Consider the following 22009-nt stretch of genomic DNA (forward strand, 5'->3'; position numbering starts at 1 on the left):
AAGCCTGTTTTTTACCCTCCTAAGTTTAATACTTTATTAGCTCACTCCTGCTCTGGGAGGCATTTCCTTGCATGTCTTTGCCTTTTAGCTTGTAGTAACTTAAACAGCTTTGCCCAGGGTTTGTGCAGTTGATTGAAATGCTGCTGAGAGCCTCTGCAGCTGATAGAGAACTGCCACAAGCCAAGGCGATGGCCACAGGTTGCTCTCTGATGGGATTTCACGGCTCTCACACTGTCCCATTGGCCTGCTGCATTTTACCAATTACATCACCCAAAAAATGTTTATAGATAGACCTCAAAGTGGATATTCAGCTACTGTACCAACAGAGGTGTACCTCCAAAAGGTAAGGGAATGAAGAAGTGGAAAGCAAAGAAAAAAAGCAACTAAAATATGTGCATTTCTTCTAAAAAGTTTTTAAGTGGTTTCATATAAGAAAACTCCTTTCTAACAGTTTTCCCTTTGAAATACTGGTGTCTTGCAATCCCAATATATAAAAATATTTCCTTTTTTAAAAACTGACATATGGCAAAAATTGGTAGCAGTAAATAAACGCACATAAAGCTAAATCGTGCCATCCTAAATGTTAGTAAAAATGACAAAATAAAATACTATCTATATAAACTACGCACAGGTGTGTAGCATATTACAAGCAAAAAACATATCTTGCAATTATAAGCCCACAGTATTTATTTCAGTTGTCTGTAATTACATTTTTTATATGTTTGTTTAGTAATATCAATCCAAGACATCATTTTGAGGATATAATTAGCTGCATGTTAGAACACGATGTGTTAGACTGTTTTTGTGTGTTGAAAGAGACAAAAATCTTTGTTAGCTGTATTTAAGTGCCATCTAGTGTCCCAATCTACCAATTTCACTCTGAAAACCCTCAAAGCTTTCAGAGCAAAATTAAGTTGCAGGGTTAAAAAAGAGCAAGGGTCACAATGTTCCCATTTCAGCAATAACATTAAGTCCTTAATCCGTATGGACAGTAAATACAGGCATCTAGTTTTTCAAATGTTTACAGCTTAAAGTTTAAAGCTTATACTCTTGACAACTTCAGAACCAATCTAGGTTGAAATAAGTTTATAGCTGAGTCACATTGTCACATAAGAAATTAGCCATTAGGAAATTATGTCTTCCATCCTGTCTCTGTTTCCACAGTACTGAACAATTGATAGCATCTGTAACTTTACTATAAAGTGCTCTTGGCGTGCTAGTCACAAATGGCATTTCTAATGGTCCATGTAAACCAAACTTCAGTTTGTCTCTTTTTTTCCTGAAATTCATTAAATGCTACAAAGAAAGAAAGATCACGGCCATTACAGAAAGCTGGCATAGCTCAAAGTAAAATATGCAAAACACTTGGTCTTTCTGCTGCACTTAGTGCGACCATAACAATTAGCTTTTGGCACCATTAGAAATGAGGACTGACTCCTACACCTCTGAGACATTTATTGGAAAGTCTTGTCTTTACATCACAATGATAAAAAGAAATTAAAATACCTTTTTAAGTACTATTTATCCTGACTGCAACAATAAGCAAGGGTAAGTTGACAAGTACATTAAAGAACTTCTACTTATGTCATGAAGTGAATTAGTGTGAATTTGTTGCAGAAATATAAAATGGGGAAAAAAAATCAGAAAATATAAAGATATGAAAAACCACAAGAAACAGCTTCTGATCAGCAGTAAGAAAGGCTTGTGATGAGGTGTCTTAAACTAGGATGAGAGAATGCTTAGATGGAAAGCATTTAGGCAAGACAAGCATTTTCAGAGCAGCTTCTAGACATCTGCTATACGTGTGCATAAATCTATTGGGCACAAATGAAATGGATAAAAAATATTTTTCAGCTTTATCTAGCTTGGAATTTTTTGTGTGTGTTTTCTGTGAAGGACAAAACATTTACAGAAAACAAAAACGTGGATTAATTGTGCTTTTTTTATTTTATGTGTATTTTGATGTAAGTTTGCGTATAAAGGACTAAACTCTTCTCAATAACCCTTCAGCCTTAAGGCCGGGAAGGATCTCGGGTCTGACACACGGCAGGATCACACCAGAAGGTTTGGAAACCATGTGGAGAAGCGGGCTGGAGCTGCCAGGCGCTGCCCCGGCTCGGACATGGAAAGCTGTGCCTTGCACAGAGGGAGGAACATTTGTTTTAAACGAAATCCTGGCAAGAGCCACTGGGCCCCAGGACGCGAGCTCCGTGAGGGGGAGCGGGCGCCTCTCCCCGTGCTCCCGCCCCGGGCCGTGACTGGCCCCGCGCCCTCTCGCTCCTCCAATCGCAGGGGCGGAATCCGTTCCCGCCCCCGCCTGGTCCCGCCCACCGAAGCGACAACTCGGCTCCACCTTTCCGGCCGTCTCCATGGCAGCGAGGGCGGGGGGTTTTAAGACGTCCCGGAGACCATTGCGGTTGGTTGCTTTGCTTTTCGAAGCCGGCGAGGCTAAAGGTAAACTAGCTAGTGTATTGGGTATTTTATTTTTATTTCCTGACTTTTTCTCCCGTAATCATACGGGATGGTACCTTTCAAAGAGATCGTAAATCCATCCTTTCCCCCCGCTTCCCCAGTGGTAGGGCGCAGGCGGTGCGCGGCCCCGTTGCGGCCGTGGCGCTCCCGCCCCGCTGGGGCCGCGGCCTGAGGCGGAGTGGCCGCGGGTCCTGGGGCGGGGGTGCCGTACTCGGCCCCAGGGGCTTCCCTGGGGCTGCTGAGATCCAGGGACTGCCCGCGGAGGTTCATCCCGGGCTGCCTCAGGCCAGTGCAGCGGTTGCCCCACGGTGCGGCGGGTGGAGGATGCTCAGGCTGGTGCCGGTTTGCCGCGCACGATGGTGCTGGTTTGTCGCTCCTGTTGCCAGCTATAGGCGCCCTTAGGGACAGCAGGTACGGGCGGCGGGATGCTCTGGCTTCTCCTGTCCCCGGTAAAGGTGTGTCACAAAGAGCACGAAGTGTCCCTGCTGAAGGAAGGAGCGCTGCATGGGTGTGCTCCGTGTTAAACGGGATTAAACATTAGCGACGGGCCAGGCGGACTGAGGTGTTTTCAGAGTGTGATAAAACATACGGCCCTAGAAGATGCACCCCAGCGTCAGCAGAGCCCACATGTAAATCACTGATTTCAGAGTTAGGTGTGACACATGATGGTGAGGAGGCCTTAACTCATGTTATCTTGATGAGCTCTTTTAGTTCTCCCGCCCTTTGACATTATCAACACGTGACAAATTATTTAATTTTACTTAAAGTAAAAGCGCAGTCACATCTGAGGAGAAAAAAAAATAGCCGAAACATTTTAGGTCTTCTGAAAAGTACTGTAGATCTTTATTTGCATCACTGGGCAGTTGATCTCCTTAATAGCTCAGAAGAAAATCCATTAAGTTCTAAACAATTTAAACGTAGTTTCCTATGAACAGGTCCCTGTATCTGTGAGAAGTAGTTTACAAGTATAACTGTGTTCAGTGTAACGTGATAAAAGCCAGAAATCAGTAATGCAAACAGTAATATTCAATTTATGTAAGCACAAAGTGTGTGTGTGGTTATAAGCATCTGAAACTCGAGAAAACTCAGTGCTGAATCTGAAACTGAAAAAAAAATGGTTTTCATGAATTATTAGAATACAGTATCATTTTTCCTAAAACATATTGTGAACATTAGTAGTGTGAATGTATTCCAAGCAAATTGTAGCAATGCCTTGTGGCAGGTTTTGTGTAGATAGCTGACATGTATAATGTGTGCAGCCTTTTAACCAGAATTGTTTAATACTGGAAAAATACTGTACGTTAATGTACAACTTTAGAAAATTTTAATTTCACTTGACTTTCCTTTTATAGAGTACAAAACTGGGGCAAACAACTGAAGATGTCATCCTGTTTGGCTCAGGAGGTTCACCTTGCTAGGAGACATGAAGAGATGTGAGTAGTTGTGCTCTGCCTCGCAGCAGTTCGTGTTGGGTCTTGTGATATTCTCCCTCCCTGCCCACGACCCTTGGTGCCAGTGAATCTGAGCTCTGCACAGCACAGTGGTGCTGCAGCAAAGGGCTGGAGTTCCAGGAGGTGGCACTCTTCCTTCAGGAACCATGGGAATTAGCATCCTTGCCTGCCGTGTAGGGTATTTAGGTTGATGAGGTTTTTGACTTCCAATGGTGGTACTAGTTTAAGATCTCCATTGTCAACCTGTCACTGTTAAATTCCTATTTGGGGAAGGTAATTGGATTCTCTCACTCAATGCCTCAATTATAGAGTTGCTTCTTTGTTGCCCTGTAAACTCAAGTTGTGAGGCAAATACAGTAGTGATTCAGGAAAATTTGCTTTTCTTGTAACAACTCGTACGTGCCAACGAGCAAATGTGGTACTGATCAAGTCACCCCAACCCACCCTGTCTTTCCTTCTTGGGGGAGATTCAGTGTTTCTAAGCACCTCAGCATCTGAGGACTGCTGGTTGCAACGTTACAGCTTTGTACCAGCACAGCAGGTGATGCCTGCCTGTACCTTTTCCCTCCCCCAGCACACCCACCCTGCAGCCGGCTTAATTAGCCCCATAGTTTTAAGAAAACTGGGTAAGGTAAAAAGGTTAATTTCTAGCTCCTGAGCAAAATGTTCTACCCACTTAGCAAAATGTTTTCCTTTGTAGACTGTCTCAGAGATCAGAGCTGCTACAGCAGATGGAGACTTATCTAAGAGACAAAAAGACTAAAAAGACATGGCAAACTCAAGCAGCTGATGCAGCTCATAAAAGGAATGCAGCACTTTTAAATGTAAGTTTCTGCAACTACCAGGAACCGTATCAAAATGTCACAGTTATGTAGCTTAGATAATTTAAAAAAAAAAGAGAGAGAAGTGTTTGCTCTATAGCTGTCATTTGAATTCTCTCCTATATGGTTCCCTCTTCTGGAACTTGACCAAAAAGTATTAAATGACAAGTCTTTATTATCTGATGGCATCACTACCTATTTCCCGTGCCCTTCTTACAAAAGCCTCGTGGTGGCAGCTGCTACTATGTATTTTTATTTTTTTTTGAGCACATGTAGTGATGTAACACATGCTAGTACATGTCTGCCTGAGAGAACTCAGGGCTCTGTCAGGACTCACAGCCCCTCTGTGCTGCAGGGATGTTTGGAAATGGACTGACCAGGCTACAGTGCTTTGGGCCAAGGGTAGGAACTGTTCTCCTGCTGTGGTTAAGTTGTGGAAGAGGTTCTCAGTTTAATATTTTTCTCTAAAGAGGTGTAGAGTGACTTCAAGCATTTTACTTGCACGTCTGTAAAAGCAGACTTCATAGGGGTGACACCACTAATAATGTTCATACCTGTTGTAATATTCAGGTCAAATTTGTTTCCTAGGTAATTAAAGAGATCTAAGTTTGACTGGAATACTGAAAGGCTCCTCTGGAACCCCTAGCTCAGGCATCTGACTTTGAAGATTTGCACTTGACCACTGACATGATGCATTTGAAAAATGTGTGTTGCTTTTACAGGAGGCAGCAGAAAACTGAACCTCTTGTGCCTTTTCTTTAAGCTCCTACTTATTAAGGGTCCATAATACATGTGTTGCATTTATTGAAAAAGTATGTTTTACTCTAGAAAATTACAAGATTAATTTGTGTCACCAGAATTTCTGTGTTTTTTTTTTTCATGCAGAGCCTGGTTCAGATTTAAAATGTTCACATTTTGGGTGGGTATAATTCTATTGCATTAGAGGGTGTATTTAAAAGAGATGTTTATTTAGAGAGGGGAAGACAAGAAGAACAGTTAGCCAGGAATGCCTTCTTCATTATTCTGTGACAAAGAAGATGTTTCAGCTTGGGCTGGTGAACTGGTACATTCTGGACAGGGACAATCAAGACCCTCTTTATTTGGTATACCAAGTGTAGGTTCTTCAGTGAAAGGCTGAGGATAAATGGATGGTTTGGTTATTTTTTCCCTGGCTCCTGCTCTGTTTATTTAGTAATTTCAGCCATTATTATTCCTATTTTCCATAGGCATTTTAGGTTAGATTTTTACTTTGTAAATATGGGGTTTTATAAATTATCTGTGTTTATGAATGCATTCTCAGTTTACATATACAGGCAAGCACAATAAATGCAGAATATATTTCTCCATCCTGAAAGCTATATTGTAGTGGAAATGGTAACAATAGCTCAGACATATACAGAGTGTAAATATTTCTGCAGTTAAACAGATATTTGCTATCTTCTGTCACATCCTCAAAATTGTTCCTTTCAAGTGTCAAAAATGTTGGTGTTTGTACAGAAAAAAAGCAAAAACATATGTATCAAAACAAATTCTGTTGCAGGATAAAATAGCATAAATCAATTTAAATCTATTAATTTTATCCTAGTTTTAACAAGCATGCACTCCTGCAGATGCTTTTTGATAACAGAAGAAAACAGGAAAAAAAATCTATGCAGCATAATATATGAGAAGCTTGAAAACAAGACTGATTAATGTGCCAGATTCAGAATATTGTTCCTGATACCAGGCACTGTACATTTCACAGTTACCATGTGGAGAGTTGTTGATTTGGCCTACTCAAAAATACATGGACATGACGAAGTGTTATTTTTTTATTTGCATTTCTGGTTTTCTGCGTGTAAGCAAAATCAGTTGTTTTCAGTAATAGATCATAGCAAAAGCCATTTTTCTTTCTCTGTGCTAGTTGGAATTTATGCACAGGAAAGATTTCAAAATTAATTTAAATTCTAATCAGTAGGAAGCAAGGAACTAACCTTTTTTTTTTAATTGAAATTTTGACATTATAAGCATTTGTTCAGCATTTTAGCATAATTATCAGAGTATTTTCCTCAATGTCTTTAGAGGGAGACTGCAGATTAGGGAAATCTGTATCATTTGGTGCTTATATAATGTTGTCGTAATAAAAGCAGAAATTAGACTAGTATTTGTAATCTAATTTATGACATTTGTTTCTCAGTGATATTTCTTGTGTTTAGAAATATGTATTACTGTGCAACAGCTTGTAACATGAAATAGAAAAGAAAGAGTATGCTGTATAGTAATTAGTACTGGAAAGGTAATTTAGAACAAATTTGCTTTCCTTCCCAGGCATGCAATTCCAGAATTATTTAAGTGTGATTGTGCCAGACTGATATCAATATAAGTGACAGCTGAATTTGGTCCCCTAAAAGCAATGCATGTGTCATGCATTCCATTTTACCTCTGGGGAAGGGTCTTGAATTGTTTTTGTTCCAGTCCTTGTGGTTTTAGGGGAAGCACTGTAAGATGCTCTCTTTTTTTCAGCACAGTGACATATTAGATTAGCTGGTTTTTTTCCAAAGAAGTTTATACTGCTGATGTATTTATTTTTATATTGATGACAGCGATTTATTTTTCCTATAAAGCTTACCAGTTGTGTAGACACACAAGAAGTGCCATCCAATCTTTCAGTAGTTCCAGTTATTTTCTAAAGCATACTACACCTTCCAGCAAAAATTTCTTTCACTGTCTGTCATTAAATCAGTATTCTGAATGACAATAGAATGCACAACACAAACTGGAGTGAGCAATGAAAAGACACATCCAATATCTAGGCTATGCCAAAGTGACCTTCTCTACCAAACATATATGCACAACTGCTGTCTCCTTTCTTGCCTGAAAGACTTTCATTTCCTATCACCATAAACATTCCAGTTACTTGGCTGAGTCTATGAAGAAATAATGATTGATATTCTTCTTCCTCCCTGTTAAAATTCCTACAGTAATTAGGAAGAAGGAATCAGAAAGGAGGAAAATCCAGTGGAAGAATATGAGGTGAACATTACTGAATGATCCTTTATTCAGTCTGGTTTGTTATGGGATAACTTCTCCAGACTTGGCCTGAGCCATTCTGATATGAGCTTCATTTGGTGCTGTTTGTGTGTGTCTGTTCTAAGTATGTGCAACAGGGAAATTCTTTGCTTAAGTCACTTAAATCTGTGTTGGCCTCTGTTATTTTGACATCAGGATTTCAAATGGCCTATGTCCTTTTTCCTGTTCCCTCTATATGTTTATTCCATTAGTCTCCTTACCTGAGAAGGGGCAGCCATTTGCTGCTTCAGAGAATTTGGAGAAATCTGAGAATTAGTTTACTCTTTCTCAGACATCACAGTGGTACGGATTTTGCTGTAGAAAAGGGAGGAACAATTTTATTTGAATTAGGTTTGTAATTATGTACAAGAGAATATTGTAAAAGAAATTAATGAAATAAGATGAACACTAAATTGAACAATCTGACTGTGTGTGTTACTAAGTTAAACTTCAGCAAGGCTGGGTTTTTGCTTTTATTAATCATACTCTACTGAACTAAACTTGAGTCGAGCACTGTTTACTTATTGATGTGTTCAGACTGGCTATTATTCAATACGAGTAATCATGTTTGGTCTCTCTTGTGGATATGCTCCTCCAGAATCTCACTCTTCTTTTCAGCAGCAGTGGTGGTGAATATTTGGGAAGTCCCTTTGGGGAATTTCCTCTCTCATTTAGTTTTTCTGTTGTACTCTTCACACCCGCTCTCTGCTCCCAACTCTGCCATCTGCTATACTTTCTTTCCCCCTCCACTCTGTTCAGCTTTGGCTTCTTCACACCCCACTCCCACGTCCCTTTCTGTCTCTCTTCATCTGCCCACCACTCAATCTCTTCAATGTTTGGGTATGGAACTAAGCCCACAAGAACAGGTCAGAACTTTAAAGGGGGAGGGTGGTTAGTTTGGGAGCGTGCTTTTATTTGTTTGTTGCTGTTGATTTTTTTGGTTGTTTCTTTTTTAAAAGATTTATTTGGGCCTCTGTGAATCCAGCGCACATCCACTGGACAAGCAGAAACCCAAATACTGATTTTTTTTTTGTAAGAAAACTATGTGAGGTGCACTGTCATCCAAGCTTGTCTGGTGAACAGCTTGCTGCAGCTCTACATTTATGTGCACATGTTATGCATGCATATTAGCAAGTCATCTTTGTCTTGAGAAGTAAAGATCTTGCACATAATTTGCCTAGTTACTTTACAGTTACAGTAGCTAGAATACATACTTCAGTCTTATGCAGCACAGAGAAAGATGTTCTGTTCCCCTCTATTTCCTGAAGTTTTATACAACAGAATTTAACTAATTTACCCTGGTGTCCAGAGAGAATAGCAGTGTTTACAGCAGAAGTCTTATTTGGTTGTTAAGTGTACTCTTGTGTGAAAAAGGTGCAGCAAACACATTTAGCAGCTGTAGGGTGTTAGTCTAAGTAGTACAAGTTGTATTTCAAAGTGACTAAACAAATATTTGGACTTCAGTGTTAATTTTTGAATGCTGTTCAGCTGTAATGGGTTTATTTAGTTAATTTAAATGTCTTTATGTGTGTATCTTTCTTTTAAAATTCCCAGTGCTTGTTTTTAAAATGTACTTTGCTTGTGTTTTAGGATATAGAAGCAGCAGAAAAGAGGCTGCAAGAAAGAATGTATTTACTTCCACATCCTGATACTGTTAAGTTAGAAGTAAGTCCTAGAACTCTGTCTTTTCATTTGTTTCCATTTGCTGTTTACCAAATATTTTGCTTTTTTTTTTCCCTGAAGCATGTTCTTAAAGTGAAAATAATTGATTTTAAAATCCAGTGACTGGTATAGCCAAAGGCCTGTGTAGTGTTGTAGCAAGCTGAACTGAAATTCTGGGACAAGGTCCCTAGATTCTGGAGCATTCTGGTGGAAATATTTAGCAGCTTTCAGATCTATGCAAACTTCTATTTTAAAATTAAGTCAAATATAAAAAATCAATATTGTGAATATTAAAAGATTACTACGTGTGCTGTGTCAGAGCTATTTAGTTTGTTTTATATGGTCATCCCATTCTCAGTTTACCACAGATTGTCATCTTTACATTTCAGGGTCAGCAGTTTATATCAGCATGAACAGAGAAAATTTCCCATCAATTATTTTAGAGTTGTATGGAAGCTTATGCAAAGTACTGCAGCAGGAACACTTGGTTCTTTTTTTTCCTTCTCAACCTGCAGTCCCTAAAGCATTACTTCAAGATAAAAATTTGAGCAGATTTCCATCTGTTTCTTGCTCCAGTGGTTGGTGTTTGTGCTGTGTGGTGGCTTGGTTCCAGAGGCGCAGGAGCAGAGTGTCCCGTGCTGGTTTGGGTGCCGGGGCTCTGTCAGAGCAGGGCTCAGGGCCAGGTTCCAGCACTGTCAGCTCTGAAGAGAGGTGTATTGTACCTCAGCTTCACACCTGCTGGGCAAGTGTTGGCATGCTTAGGCTATTACTTAAAGGAGAGGCATCACTTCTTGTTCAAAGTTTTCATCTGTCATTGCATTTTGTAAATAACCTACTGTGGCTGTGACAGGGTGCACGCTGGCTATGCCCCTTCCGTGGCTTTTTTATTATTTTTAGACATTTTTAGGCAAAAGGGTACATCCTTTCCTGAATACTTGTACATTTTGAATGATGCTAAGGAAGATGCCAACCTACTAATATTAAACATTAAACCTGTCTTGACTGTGTTCAGAAGTAGTTTTAGACTCTTCAGTGACTTTAGAGGCACCTCTCGAGGTGTTTGGGTCAGTTAGTCCATGGTAGGTGTGAAGCTGCTCCTCCAGTGAAGTCAGCGCAAATTGGAGGCTGCAGAGCGATTGCTCGTGGCTGCAGAATGTCTGCACTCTGCAGCAGTGGTGAAATTTTGGAGAGAACAGAGTTACTATTTGAAGGAGAAGATCCTATTTCAGCTTTTTTTTTTTATGCTTCTAGAGAAGAGTGCTATAAATAGTGGAAAAAGAAAACTTTCTTTCATGGTACAAAATTCTTGTGCGTGCTTTGTTCCAAAACACTTCTGAGCATATTTCACTCAGCCATATATGTGTCTGTATTAATATACTCTGAAAGTTATGGCTATAATGGATCCCCAGCTTGCTGAGTCGGAGTAGTTTTGTGTGACAGCACATATGCTTGTCAAAAAAGATTCTTTGAGTAAATCTGTTGAAGAAAATATTTTTGTAAACCTGCAAGAGCCATAGTTATATCTGAGTTACATGTAAGGATCAAAATGATTAGCCAGGAATCTAATACTGTGCAGGGAGATCTTCAGTTTTATGCTGCACTTCTTCATTATATACTTAAGTAAAGAAAAAAGGCTCACTACATATGTATCATAACTGTTTTCTACTGCAAATTACATTTTTCTGAATGGACATCAATGGCAATAAATACTTACATACATGGATGGATTAAAGTGCTATCTTAGCACAGTTCTTAGATCATGTTATTTTGTGGGGAAAAAAATTATACCTGGCACTTAAAATATTCCTGAAAATCCTACAAACACAAAAATTATGAATGAGTAATAACACAGATAAAGAATATGTTAAATTTATTACTCAGAGGCACACTGTAAAGCAAGAGAAAAGGTTAGATGATCCACAGTGATTCTCCTAGACCACTTACTAAATATGCACCACCTTTTTATTATTATTTTAATTTGTGATCCAAACACTGGATATGATTACTTCATCAGTGAATTATCAAGTCTAAAATTTTACTCAAATATTTTGAACTGTAGTTCTGTATAGTAAACTGTTCTAGAATGATCAATTTACATTGGTAAAGGGGCAGCCTTCATTTCTAACTTTTTTTCCTCTGCAAAATGAAATTCCAGTAACATACATACTTAAATATAAAAGCTGCTTTTGGAAAAGTATATAATCATGGAAAATAGTTTATTAAAGGTACTGTAAGGTCTAAACTGATGTGTTGCTTACCACAAGAGGGCACATTCAGTCACTTCACAGTTTGTCCTGCAGAATGAAATATTTCCAAGCTGATATTTTGTATCATACAAGAGATTAAAAATTTCATATGTTAAGTACGTTGTTCTTTTCTGAATTGCTTTACTCTTAAAATAAGATTTAATAATGCACTGCATTTCTATATTGTTTTAAAGTGGCTGACACAGATTTTGAAATTAAGTTTATTTTTTCTTATATCTTTCTCAGACTCTCTATTGGGCATCAATAAAAGAATCTCTTCCCAAATGGGAAGAGTTTCTTTTAGGAAGAGCAGAAGTTCCTATTGGCTTTAAGAAAATGAAAGCTACAAAGCAGAGCATAAACTACCCTGAAGAAGATTCACAAAAATAAACATTTTAGTTTCATTTTGTTTTGTAATTTATCACTTAAGCAGAGAAGATCATCCAGATATCAACAGAATACCATGCCATTAAACTGAAATGTGAATAATTTAAATTAAAATTAATTATATAGGATTATTTAATTCCATTGTTGCACTGTGTACAAGTCCTTATTTTTATTCTGTACTAGAGAAGCAATCCTCAAATGGTCTTTTAGGATCAAGAATGAGAAACATTTGTGTATAGATTTCCACCAAGGCAATTGGGTTTTCAGTGTGAGAAGAGTTTTATGTTATTTTTAATCCTCTGCTTCTACATATAAGTGCGATAAGTAAAGACAGATTCTTGCATTATCTTTCTTCACTTCAGTCATCTGTGCTGCATGCCTGCTCGTGGATGAGGCAGAAAAGAAGAATTTACTGTTAGCAGAAAAGGCAGACTGTGCATCAGAGTAGCCTTGGTTTAGCACCAGGAACCTGTGCAGGAACCTTCACAAGAGCAGTTGCAGAAGGAACAAACTTGAATTTCTGCATCTGGTTTTCCCTGTTTTTTGTCATTGCCACTTTCATCACTCGTACACCTCACTCCAGGCAGCTTTTCCCAGCCTCCTTCTGCCTACATTGTATTTGTTGTCTAATGGGTGGGCAAACGAATCTCTAGGGCTTTTTGCTCCTTCTAGGCTGCTCTTAATTCTATTTTCTTTCTGCTGATATAATCTACAAGTAAGAACTTTCTGAGGCATGGAAAGTTTTGAAGAAGCAAACTGAAAGGTAACCGGACAGTGACTTTCCACAAAGCCTGGGAAAGCTGTTCAATGACTGAAAATGAGAATATTATGTCTTCAGCTTCTGGGAAGCTGTTCAATGACTGAAAATTAAAATATTACGTCTTCAACTTCTAGAAGTTGAAGATTACATCTTCTAGAAGTTGAAGACGTAATATTTTCATTTTCAGTCATTGAATAGCTTCCGAGGTTCCTCCTATAGAGGTGCAGTATCAGTGAGTTTTAATTGTACTGAGCTAACTTGGCATGAAAAATTCACTGGTACAGAACTTCTAGAAGTGTCAGTTCAGTGGAAGATCCTTTCTGGTGTGTGACATGGCCTGCAAAAAAATTCTTTCCTAAGCAAAAGAAGCCGATAAAATATTAATTTCTTTTATTGTTAAGAACTTGGACAGGTTAACAGTCAGTATACTGTTAAAATTTAATCTCTTGCAACAACGTCATTCCACCCCCAACCTGGAAGTAGTAGGAAAAAAAAAGTACCTCTGCAAGTGTCTGAGGATATGAAAATGTAATGATTGCAAATATTACTAATCTGCTAGTTATCTGACCTATGCATCTTCATACTACATAGAGACCCCACCATTCAAAAAACATTATATCCCTATGCAGCATGAAGAATCACTGACACAATAAAATCAAAACTTCAGGTGCAATATTAAATTGTGTATTTTCCACAGGAATATTAGGAGTTCATTTTAAACTTTTTCTATTGAAGTGTCCATTAAACTGATAACTTTTTACAGAAACTGCCATCTTAGAATTATCCTGTTGAGTGGGTGTTGGTGTTTGTAACAATAACGTTGTTTTCATAATATGTGATGGCAGATTAGCACGCTTCTCTGCAGTGTTGTTAACAGTTGTAATTAAGGAATAAACAGTAAAGGGTGTCAGTCCGATGACAATTTCATCTATAGTGTCACAATACAAAATGTCACAAAATATTAGAACTGTTATATAACTACAAAAATATCAAATTAGGCTTTCATCTTACAAGCTGAGAGCTTAAAAAAAACTTGGCATAGAGACCATTGCAATTTTATACCTACTCAGTGTTCTGTCACAAAGACAACTTGGTAATATTTTCTTCTGTAAACTCACAATGTGATTCTCAATCTGATTTAGTGGGAATGTGTATGGATCTTACAGTTGTATAGCTCACGTTTAAAAAGCAAATAATTGGAACCATTTGAGCACACAAGAATGGAAAACCTATTATAGATGATACTCAGAATGAAGGGATGAATGAACAATTACTAACAAAGAATGGGACTCATCCTGTTCATTGCATCCAAAGGGAAAACACTTCAACAAAAATCTGGGCCCCTAAGTACTTTATACATGGAATAATCTGAGTCTTTATCTCTTCTGACTCTGCCTAACCACTGGGACACAATGCAGGTTCTCACTCTCCTTGCACTGGTGCTTTCCCCTGAAAGGAGATCTGGTGTGTGGACATGGAGTGCATGGCAGCTCCATGGGTGAGAGTTTGGCAGTGTGCATGAAAGGCACCTGCAAGCAGGGTTAGAGTGCTTACCCTGCTGCAGTTAGGTGCTCACATAGCATGCCTGAGAGTAAAATGAAATTATCTTCAAAGAAGGAATTTAATTTTATTTCCTGCAGCATAACTTTAGAAACAATAGGGCAACTAGTTCAAGGAAAACTATGTAGGAACATGTCCAGGAAAATAACAACTGAATGAAGAGAACCATTTAAAGCAGGAATATGTGTAGGTAACTGTTCTCAGAGACAATGGCCTTCATGTTGGCCTGTGGTTTGAAACAAATAAATGCAATAGCCTATGACTGTGAAATAGCACAGTAATACGGGCAGGGGCAAGTGTCTGCTGAGTTGGGCCATGCAGTGGCAAGGGACCACAATTATATGGGATCTCCTGCTCTACTTAGATTTGTTGAGTTTAATTTGCCATGGCTGGGCTAGCTTGATACTTGCCTTTTTATAGATACAGATTTGAGAAAGCAAATGTAAAATTTTGGTGTGCTTTAAAAAAATTTAAGAATCCCCCTTAGTGATTTGTACTGGTATGCCTATGAGATCTTGAATGGGTATTCTTCACCAAGTCAAGGCTGTCACTTCAAACATATTGATTCTATGTAGTTATACCCTATCTTATCCCAAGCATTTATATATATAAAAGAAAATATAAAATACAGGAATTACATCATATATATCTTTTGTAATATCCTACTCATCGTGAGTAAATTTTTTTCTCAAAAAAAAAAAAAACAAAAGAACAAACTCACCACATCCCCCCAAAAGAACAGAAAAACCAAAGACAAACAAAAAAAAAAAGCCAAAAAAAAAGCACACTCCCCCCGCCCCAAACTTGTTACTCTATAGTCTTGACTTGCTGCCTGCCCTTTTGTGTTACAATAAATGTATACATAAGGTGCAGTGGTCCTCAGGGCCTGTTGCTTCCTGTGCTTTTCTGTTAGGTGGGGGACAGCAACTCAGTAAAGGGCAGTGAGAAAACCCAAAGGTCTTCTTGTTTGTAAGTTAATCTTTTAGTATCTTGCAAGAAGAAATAATTAATCATACTTTTCTAGGTTAATGCACAGATGAGTAACCCCAATACTAACCCAGGAGAACAGCCTGTTTACCCATCTTGTCACCTCTACCATCACATTCCCAAGCTTTTTACTTTCTCAGTTATTCTGGCTGTGGGGGCAGGAGCAGAAGGCAAGGCATGTTACTTTTCCCTAACATAGGAAATTTCTTACTCTGCAGAATCTTCCACAAGCCTATTAATTTAATTTGAGAGTATATTGAAATAGTAAGTTGGTTTAGATGCATATCTGACACTATGGTATCCTCTTGATTGTGTTTATTCAGGGTCATGTTTTTATAGAAGTTGGGAGCTGATTTTTAGGCTGAGCTTATAGTTCTTAATTTCTGTCTTTTTCATTCCCATAGAGCAGGTTGGGGATGTAGTTGCTCAGTTTGAGCTTGTTGGTACTGAAAAATAAGAAAACCAAATTTAAAAGGGAATGTACTTTTAGAGGTTATATCTGAAAGAAAACATTATTTACTCCATAATGGTAATTTTCATAATATTTTAATACTTGTGTTCAGATACAACTTGACCTTAAATATCACCCCAAATGCAAGCTGTTTTAACATATTTGTAATGCTAAGGTCTTCATTACTGTGATATTCTGTTTGCTCAAGGATTATAATCCATGGATATACTGTGTTATAGTTGAAATAAAGCTTTGATCAGTGTTGCATTCCATGTATGAGTTGGATGTAACTTGGTGCCTGCTGCAGCCAAGTGTGAGCAACGAGTAGGCCAGTGATAAATAACTTTGCTTAGGTATGGTGTTTGTTTTCCTCTGACTCTGATATACAATATTAATCTGCTGAGTGAAGATTAAAATCTCGGAAGTTTACTGATGAAAAATCCAAATGTAATGAATCCCAGATCGATTATTTTCACTCTTCCTATTGTTTCATAATGTGTAAGCTAAATTACTTCAGATATGCGATTACTAGGAAGATGTAGATACAGATACTTAAACCCTTGCTAAGGAAACAGGTGGGGGAAAATGGTTCTTTAGTACATCCTCCTGCTGTGTGAAACTCTTTGTCTTTGCTATAAATAGGGTGATTTAATTTGGGAATTTGCTACTCCTTTTAAACACAGTTAAAACAGCTCTTGAAAATGCGCTAAGCTGTACCCGCTGTGTTTGTAGCCTTCCAGTTGTAGCTTTTACATTTGGCTTACTTTGAATACGTGTGTTTTTAACGCATACGGATGGAAAGTATGCTCACTTCTTCCCATAAGTTTTATCGCTGTGATGATAATCTTAAAAATAAATGTGTGGTGTTCTTTCCCCTCACTCTCAGTCGTATCACCTACCAGAAAACCCTAATAAGCAACAAAATAGTGTGAGACAGTATTTACATCACACTTTTGAAACAGATTCAAGCAGAACCAGCTGCTGTAAGATTATTTTACAAATCTATTGTAAATTAATAAAAGGAAAAAATTGCCTTCCTTTAGGTAAATTACAATCTCCTTTACTAATTACCGTAGCTTGAAGCCGCAGTAAATAAGTACCTGCCTCACTGCGGTGAATGGGAAATGAGAAATGTAATTTTGGTAACCAGACTTGCCTTTCTTTACCCATTTAGTTCGTATGTGTTCCAATAGCTTCATTCACGGAGCTGTGAGCGTTGCTCAATAAAAGCTTCCGGAGGATAATGTGTTCAAAGTGAAGCACATGCCGGCAGCTTTGTTCAGCGCCGCCGAACCTGCGCGCTGCGCTCCGCGGCCGCGCTCGCCCCGCGCCCCACCGCTGCGGGCTCTGCCCGAGGGGCAGCGCTGCTTCCAGCCGGGAAAACGCCAAGCCAAGCGGCTGTGGGAAAGGGAGAAAGGAGGGGATAAAAAACCCCGAACGAACCCAAGCCCGTTTCTCGGTGGTTGCCCGGTGGGAAGTGAGGTCGCTGTGCGCGGGGGAGGACAGGCGGGTGCCGGGCGGTCCGAGCGGGGCGCGGGCACTGCGGGAGCGGTGCGCTGGGAGAGAGGGAACGGGAAGCGCATTGTGTGTGTGTCCTCCCTCACTCAACGGCGCCGAGACTCCCAGGAAAGCTCTGGGCAGCAGGTTTGATGCCTTGGAAACGCTCGTAATAATAATCTTAAGGGTAAAAAATGTACCCGTAAATCCCTAGGAAAAAGGCTTGTCTATGTGACCCAAAGTGTCGCGGTCCCCAGAAAACTGGAATTTGTGTTTAGAGGATGCTTAAACTACTGCAGCCGCTTTGCTCTGTTTCTCGGACATTTCTTTGTATTAAGTTTCCGGGTACACTTGTCTTTTTCCTCTATAATTAGCTTTCTTTTGCTGGATTCATTGATAGATACGATAATCCAGTGTTGGTAATATCTCAATTCATTAACATAATGAATCAGAAGGGAGAGGCTGATAATAAATCAGAAAGCTTCTATTTATGTGAAATATCTTGGCAACTGGCAGCAGTGAGAAGGCAGTAGAAGGAGTATCAGACGCTTAACGGGACCTCGGGAGCGATTGCAGGAGGTCTCAGGTGCTCTCTGCGGTTTAAGCGCCTGAGCCCTTCACAGGACAATCGTGTCCATTGCAGCGGCGCTGATGTGGAAAAATACCTGGCTCCCGTGGCCTGGGTCTCCCAGGTGGTTCAAAGCGCCATCCCCGTTGTGTTTGGGCTCCCGGCCGCCCCGCGGGCTGGGACAGGGATCCCATTGTCCCCCACCGCTGCCGTGGCCCCGTTTGTGGCATTGCCCGCGGGCTGGGGCGGCCCGCAAGGGGCCGGGGATGCTCCGAGAGCCTCGGCGAGGAGCTGGGAGAGAGAAGTGGGTCCAGCGAGGTCCCCACTCCTTGTCCCATCGGCTGAGACTACTTCTGTGCCCGGATCAGATATCTTTTAAAGTTTGTCATCAGCCTGCTTCTTCTGCCAACGCAGAAGACGGCAAAGATGCAAATATTTGTACAAGTCAAGTTTTGTGTTGTTTCGGGTTTATACACCCAGAATTCTGGGAGCGGACCTTTTCTGTGATCTGTGTCTGACAGCATTTTGTCCCCATTTGGGATAAAAGGGTGTTTCGGTGACTAAACAGGCTCTTACCAGAGTCACTTTAAAGCTGAGTTTAAGATCACTGGTGACTCGAAGCACCCGCACTGAACGGCTGCTTGTGCTCCTGGGGAGCACGCCCGAGGCTCCCTGAGGGCTGAGCCACATGGCCCAGCTGCAGCTTCAGCACCTTATGAGGAGAAGCAGCCAGTGAAACAGAGAGCACAGAAGTCTAAATGTACCCTTTTCCTTTTTCTTTTTTTTTTTTTTTAATTTTTAATTGAGGGCACGTGTTGCCCGTAATTCAATCAATTAAGCAATTGCAGTAAATCAATGAGATAAATACAAATAACACGAGGCTACGGCTTTGAGCTAGGTAGGGTTAGCAATAAGAGTAGGCTGAGGGTGGGGTTAAAAGCTGGGGCAGCGTCACTTGGAGAATCAGGGTGTGTGGTGGAAACCAGCTAGTAAGGGAATTTCCCCCTCTCCCTTACGTGTCTTCTCTGAGGTGCTCTGGTGACGATGTTGGTCAGCATAGCACCGTACCTGTGACAGGGCTGCTGAGAAGGTGGGGAGGTGGGAGGGTGACTGCCCCTTTAGGGCAAAGCTGGCCGTGATGTGGGGTCTAAGTGCAGGAATCTTCAGGAGAGGACGGCCGTGGGGTGGCTGGCCGGCCATGGGGTGACAGCGGTAGTCGCTCCAGGATGGCAGTCCAAGGGATGGGTGCCCTTCCCTGCTGGTGGCCCCCTGTGCCTGCACAGCCCCAGAAGGGACACCTGCCCCATCTGCATGAGGTTCTCAACGGGTCTAAGGTAGCCGGGCAGGGAGCCTGTCGCCCTCGCTGTGGCCGCTGTCGGTCCTGGCTGGAGGGAACGCCTCCGCTGGGACCGCCGTGCCGGCTTTTCCCTCGGGTGCCCCTGGAGCCTCAGTCTCTCCACAGAACTCAGCTGTGCATGGTGATGCAGCCGCGGCTGTCTGAGGGCACCCAGGGTATAAATTTGAAGGGGTTAGAGGGGACCTGAGGAGAGAGGTGTGAGGAGGTGTTGGGGGAGTGGGCAGGAGCCCCGCCGTGAGGGCTGGGGAAGGAGCACAAGGGCTGGCAGCAACATCCTAAAGAACAGAAGTGCCCTGATCGCGACCCTAGGAGGGTGAGGCCCATGAAACCCGTCCCTGGAGGGGACCCTCGTGAATGGCACGCAGGGGTGGGCTGGCACCGTCTAGGCCCAGCAGGCTTACTTAAAAATCATGCAAATACTTCCGTAAAACGGCTTAAAGCGGCAGAAGGACAAGTCCTACGGGCACCTGGGCTTCCTGGGGGACGCGGCGGTTTGGGAAAGGCATGTGTCAATTTAGCCCTGGTGTTGACTTAAGCGAAAGTGCTAAGCCATTCCTAAACCTAAGTCAATACAGACTTAAGCCAAAATTGTTATTAACGAGCTCTAATCTGATTTAAGAGCCTCCGAGCGAGCCGTGTCTACACGACGCGCGTTGCCTTGCGCTGCGCTCCGCGGTGCCCGGTCCGGGGGGGCCGCAGCGGGAGGGGTCGGGCTAATGCAGCCCCGGGGAGGAAGGAGGAAGGCGGGTTTTGGGGAGAGCCGGGCCGCCGTGATTTGGGCTGGCCGGTGATCTCCCTCCGCGGGATAACTTCTTAAAACTGTACCCAGCTCGGCTGCTCTGGGGCGGTTCGGGTCTGTGCGAGCGCCTCCGGGCCGGGGCTGCCGGGCCCCCTCTGCCGTGCCCGCCCGGGGTAGTGCCGAGCGCCAGCAGCTCCGCTCGCTCCGAGAGGGACATACCAGTGCATTTCTTCCCCCGTCCCAATGGGGCAGTTGAGCCCTCCACTCCACCCCTCACTGGGGGCCTTTCTTTTCTTCCTCACCAGCTTTGAGCAGCGCTGTTTCAGATTGGCCTTTTTATGTTTGATATAAAGAATAGTTGTTGGCCAATTCCATCTTTTCATCGCTGCTCTCCAGGCCCGGGTCCAAGCGGCTTGTCAGATGCTCATTAACTCCCCCTTTGGCTCTTTCCAGTGTGTCTCCTAAGCTCATTGTGCCAAGAACTAGCGCTTCTTTCTCTTTACATGGCTCCCTTTCTCTGCTCCATCAGGGAGACAAATTACTTTCCAAAAGGGATCGCCAGGGATGGTTTAATGAGAATTTCTCCAGCGCTGGCCGTGGAAATCAATGTAGTTAACATTCGGTGCACTTAATTGGACTTTTCTCTTCTGCCTCCTTCAAAAAAACTCTGAAGCTATCCTGTTAATCTCTCATTTGTAATCAATTGTGTTGACTAAACAAAAGTCTAGGTCGTCCTTTCTTCCTGTCCCAGACAATCCTTTGTTGCCTCTAAATGCCTCATTCTTGAGTGCTCCTGGTCGTGTAGATGGGTCCGATTTTTGACAGTTCATTATTGCGCTTTTGTCCATTTAATCTCCCTCGCTGTGTTTTGCATGTGCATGCCTTAATGAGCTCCGTTGGCAATTAACATGTTTCTAGCAGCAAACTGGTTGCTCAGACGTTTGGAGAGCGGAGTGCAGGGAAAAGGGCAACGCAGCTGCCTGTAGGTTGGTCGCTTCCCGGTGCCCGGCGCGGTGCCGGGACGCACCTGGGAGCCGCCCGGTGCCGGGGAAGCGCTGGGCCGGGCCGGGCGGGCCGAGGGGGAAGCACGGAGGCGCTGGCACGTCGCCCTCTGCTCAGAGGCACCTCTAACCCTCCCCCCGAGGCACCGGCACCGCTCAATCTGTTGTGTGCGCGGCTGCGGCGCCGGGAAAAGGGTTTTTGTGCGGGTTTTGTGTTATTGAGGCTTGCTGGCAAGAGTGCCGAAGTGTGAGCAGTCGTGGACAGCAGAAACATCTTGTGAGGGAGAAGATAATTGGAGTCTCTGGCGTGTGTGTGTCTGACAGAGCCGCCCCTCCCCCGCGATCTGCGGCTTGTGTGTGCCGGGATCCGGGCGAGAGCCGGGGGGGTCCGGGGCCGGCCGGTGGCGGGAGCGGTGCCGCTGCCCCTTCCCGGAGCGTCCGAGATCGGGGGAAGCCGGAGCGACAGCGGGTCCGGGGAGGGCTGCCCGCCGCCCCCCAGGATGGGCCAGGTGACCGAGCCCACCGGCGGCGGCCGACACGGCGCTTCGGGCTGCCCCCGAGATGCCCTCAGCCGTGACGGGGATGCCGCCCTCCCCCCAGACGGCTCTGTCAACAACGCCGCTTTTTATAAAAATGCGATAAGAACGCGCTTCCTTAATTCCCTCCCTGAGAGTGGGTTTCGCGCAGCTCTCGCCCATCAGGAGAGCTGAGGAAGCAGCCTGCGCGCTGTCTGTGGGGCCCGCAGCCGCGCCTGGCTCCCGCTTTCGGCTCCCGGCTGGCAGCCCAGACCTCTTCCCGGCGCCCGAGGTGCCGAGAGAGCGGCGCTTCCCCCGGACCTGGCAGCGGGACCGGCTCCACAGGCGCCCTCGGGATGCACACGCCCCGCTGCCGTCCTCCGGGCCCTCGTCCTGCCGTGGCCGCCCTCGGCACAGTGTCCTCAGGGACAGAGAGGTCCCTCCCGCTGTCCCCGGCCCGTGGGTTGTCCCGCCCCGTCTGTCGCGG

The 22009-nt window shown here is 42.8% G+C and overlaps 1 protein-coding gene across 2 annotated transcripts; it reads left to right on the forward strand.

Annotated features, from left to right (window-relative positions):
- The first annotated feature begins 2365 nt into the window (after positions 1-2365).
- On the forward strand, positions 2366-16805 carry C12H3orf14 (chromosome 12 C3orf14 homolog). Of its 2 annotated transcripts, none has more exons than XM_030956999.1 (5): positions 2366-2454; positions 3825-3905; positions 4624-4747; positions 9383-9457; positions 11947-16805. In XM_030956999.1, exons 2-5 carry the CDS (start codon positions 3853-3855, stop codon positions 12088-12090), a joined length of 396 nt encoding a protein of 131 aa, XP_030812859.1. In that variant the 5' UTR covers positions 2366-2454; positions 3825-3852; the 3' UTR covers positions 12091-16805. The 2 variants fall into 2 exon arrangements, with proteins under 2 accessions (XP_030812859.1, XP_030812860.1); XM_030957000.1 differs by lacking the exon at positions 2366-2454 and adding an exon at positions 2603-2883.
- The last annotated feature ends 5204 nt before the right edge of the window (positions 16806-22009 follow it).

The sequence above is a fragment of the Camarhynchus parvulus genome, chromosome 12, assembly GCF_901933205.1.
Source record: "Camarhynchus parvulus chromosome 12, STF_HiC, whole genome shotgun sequence".
In the NCBI taxonomy this organism is placed as follows: Eukaryota; Metazoa; Chordata; class Aves; order Passeriformes; family Thraupidae; genus Camarhynchus; species Camarhynchus parvulus.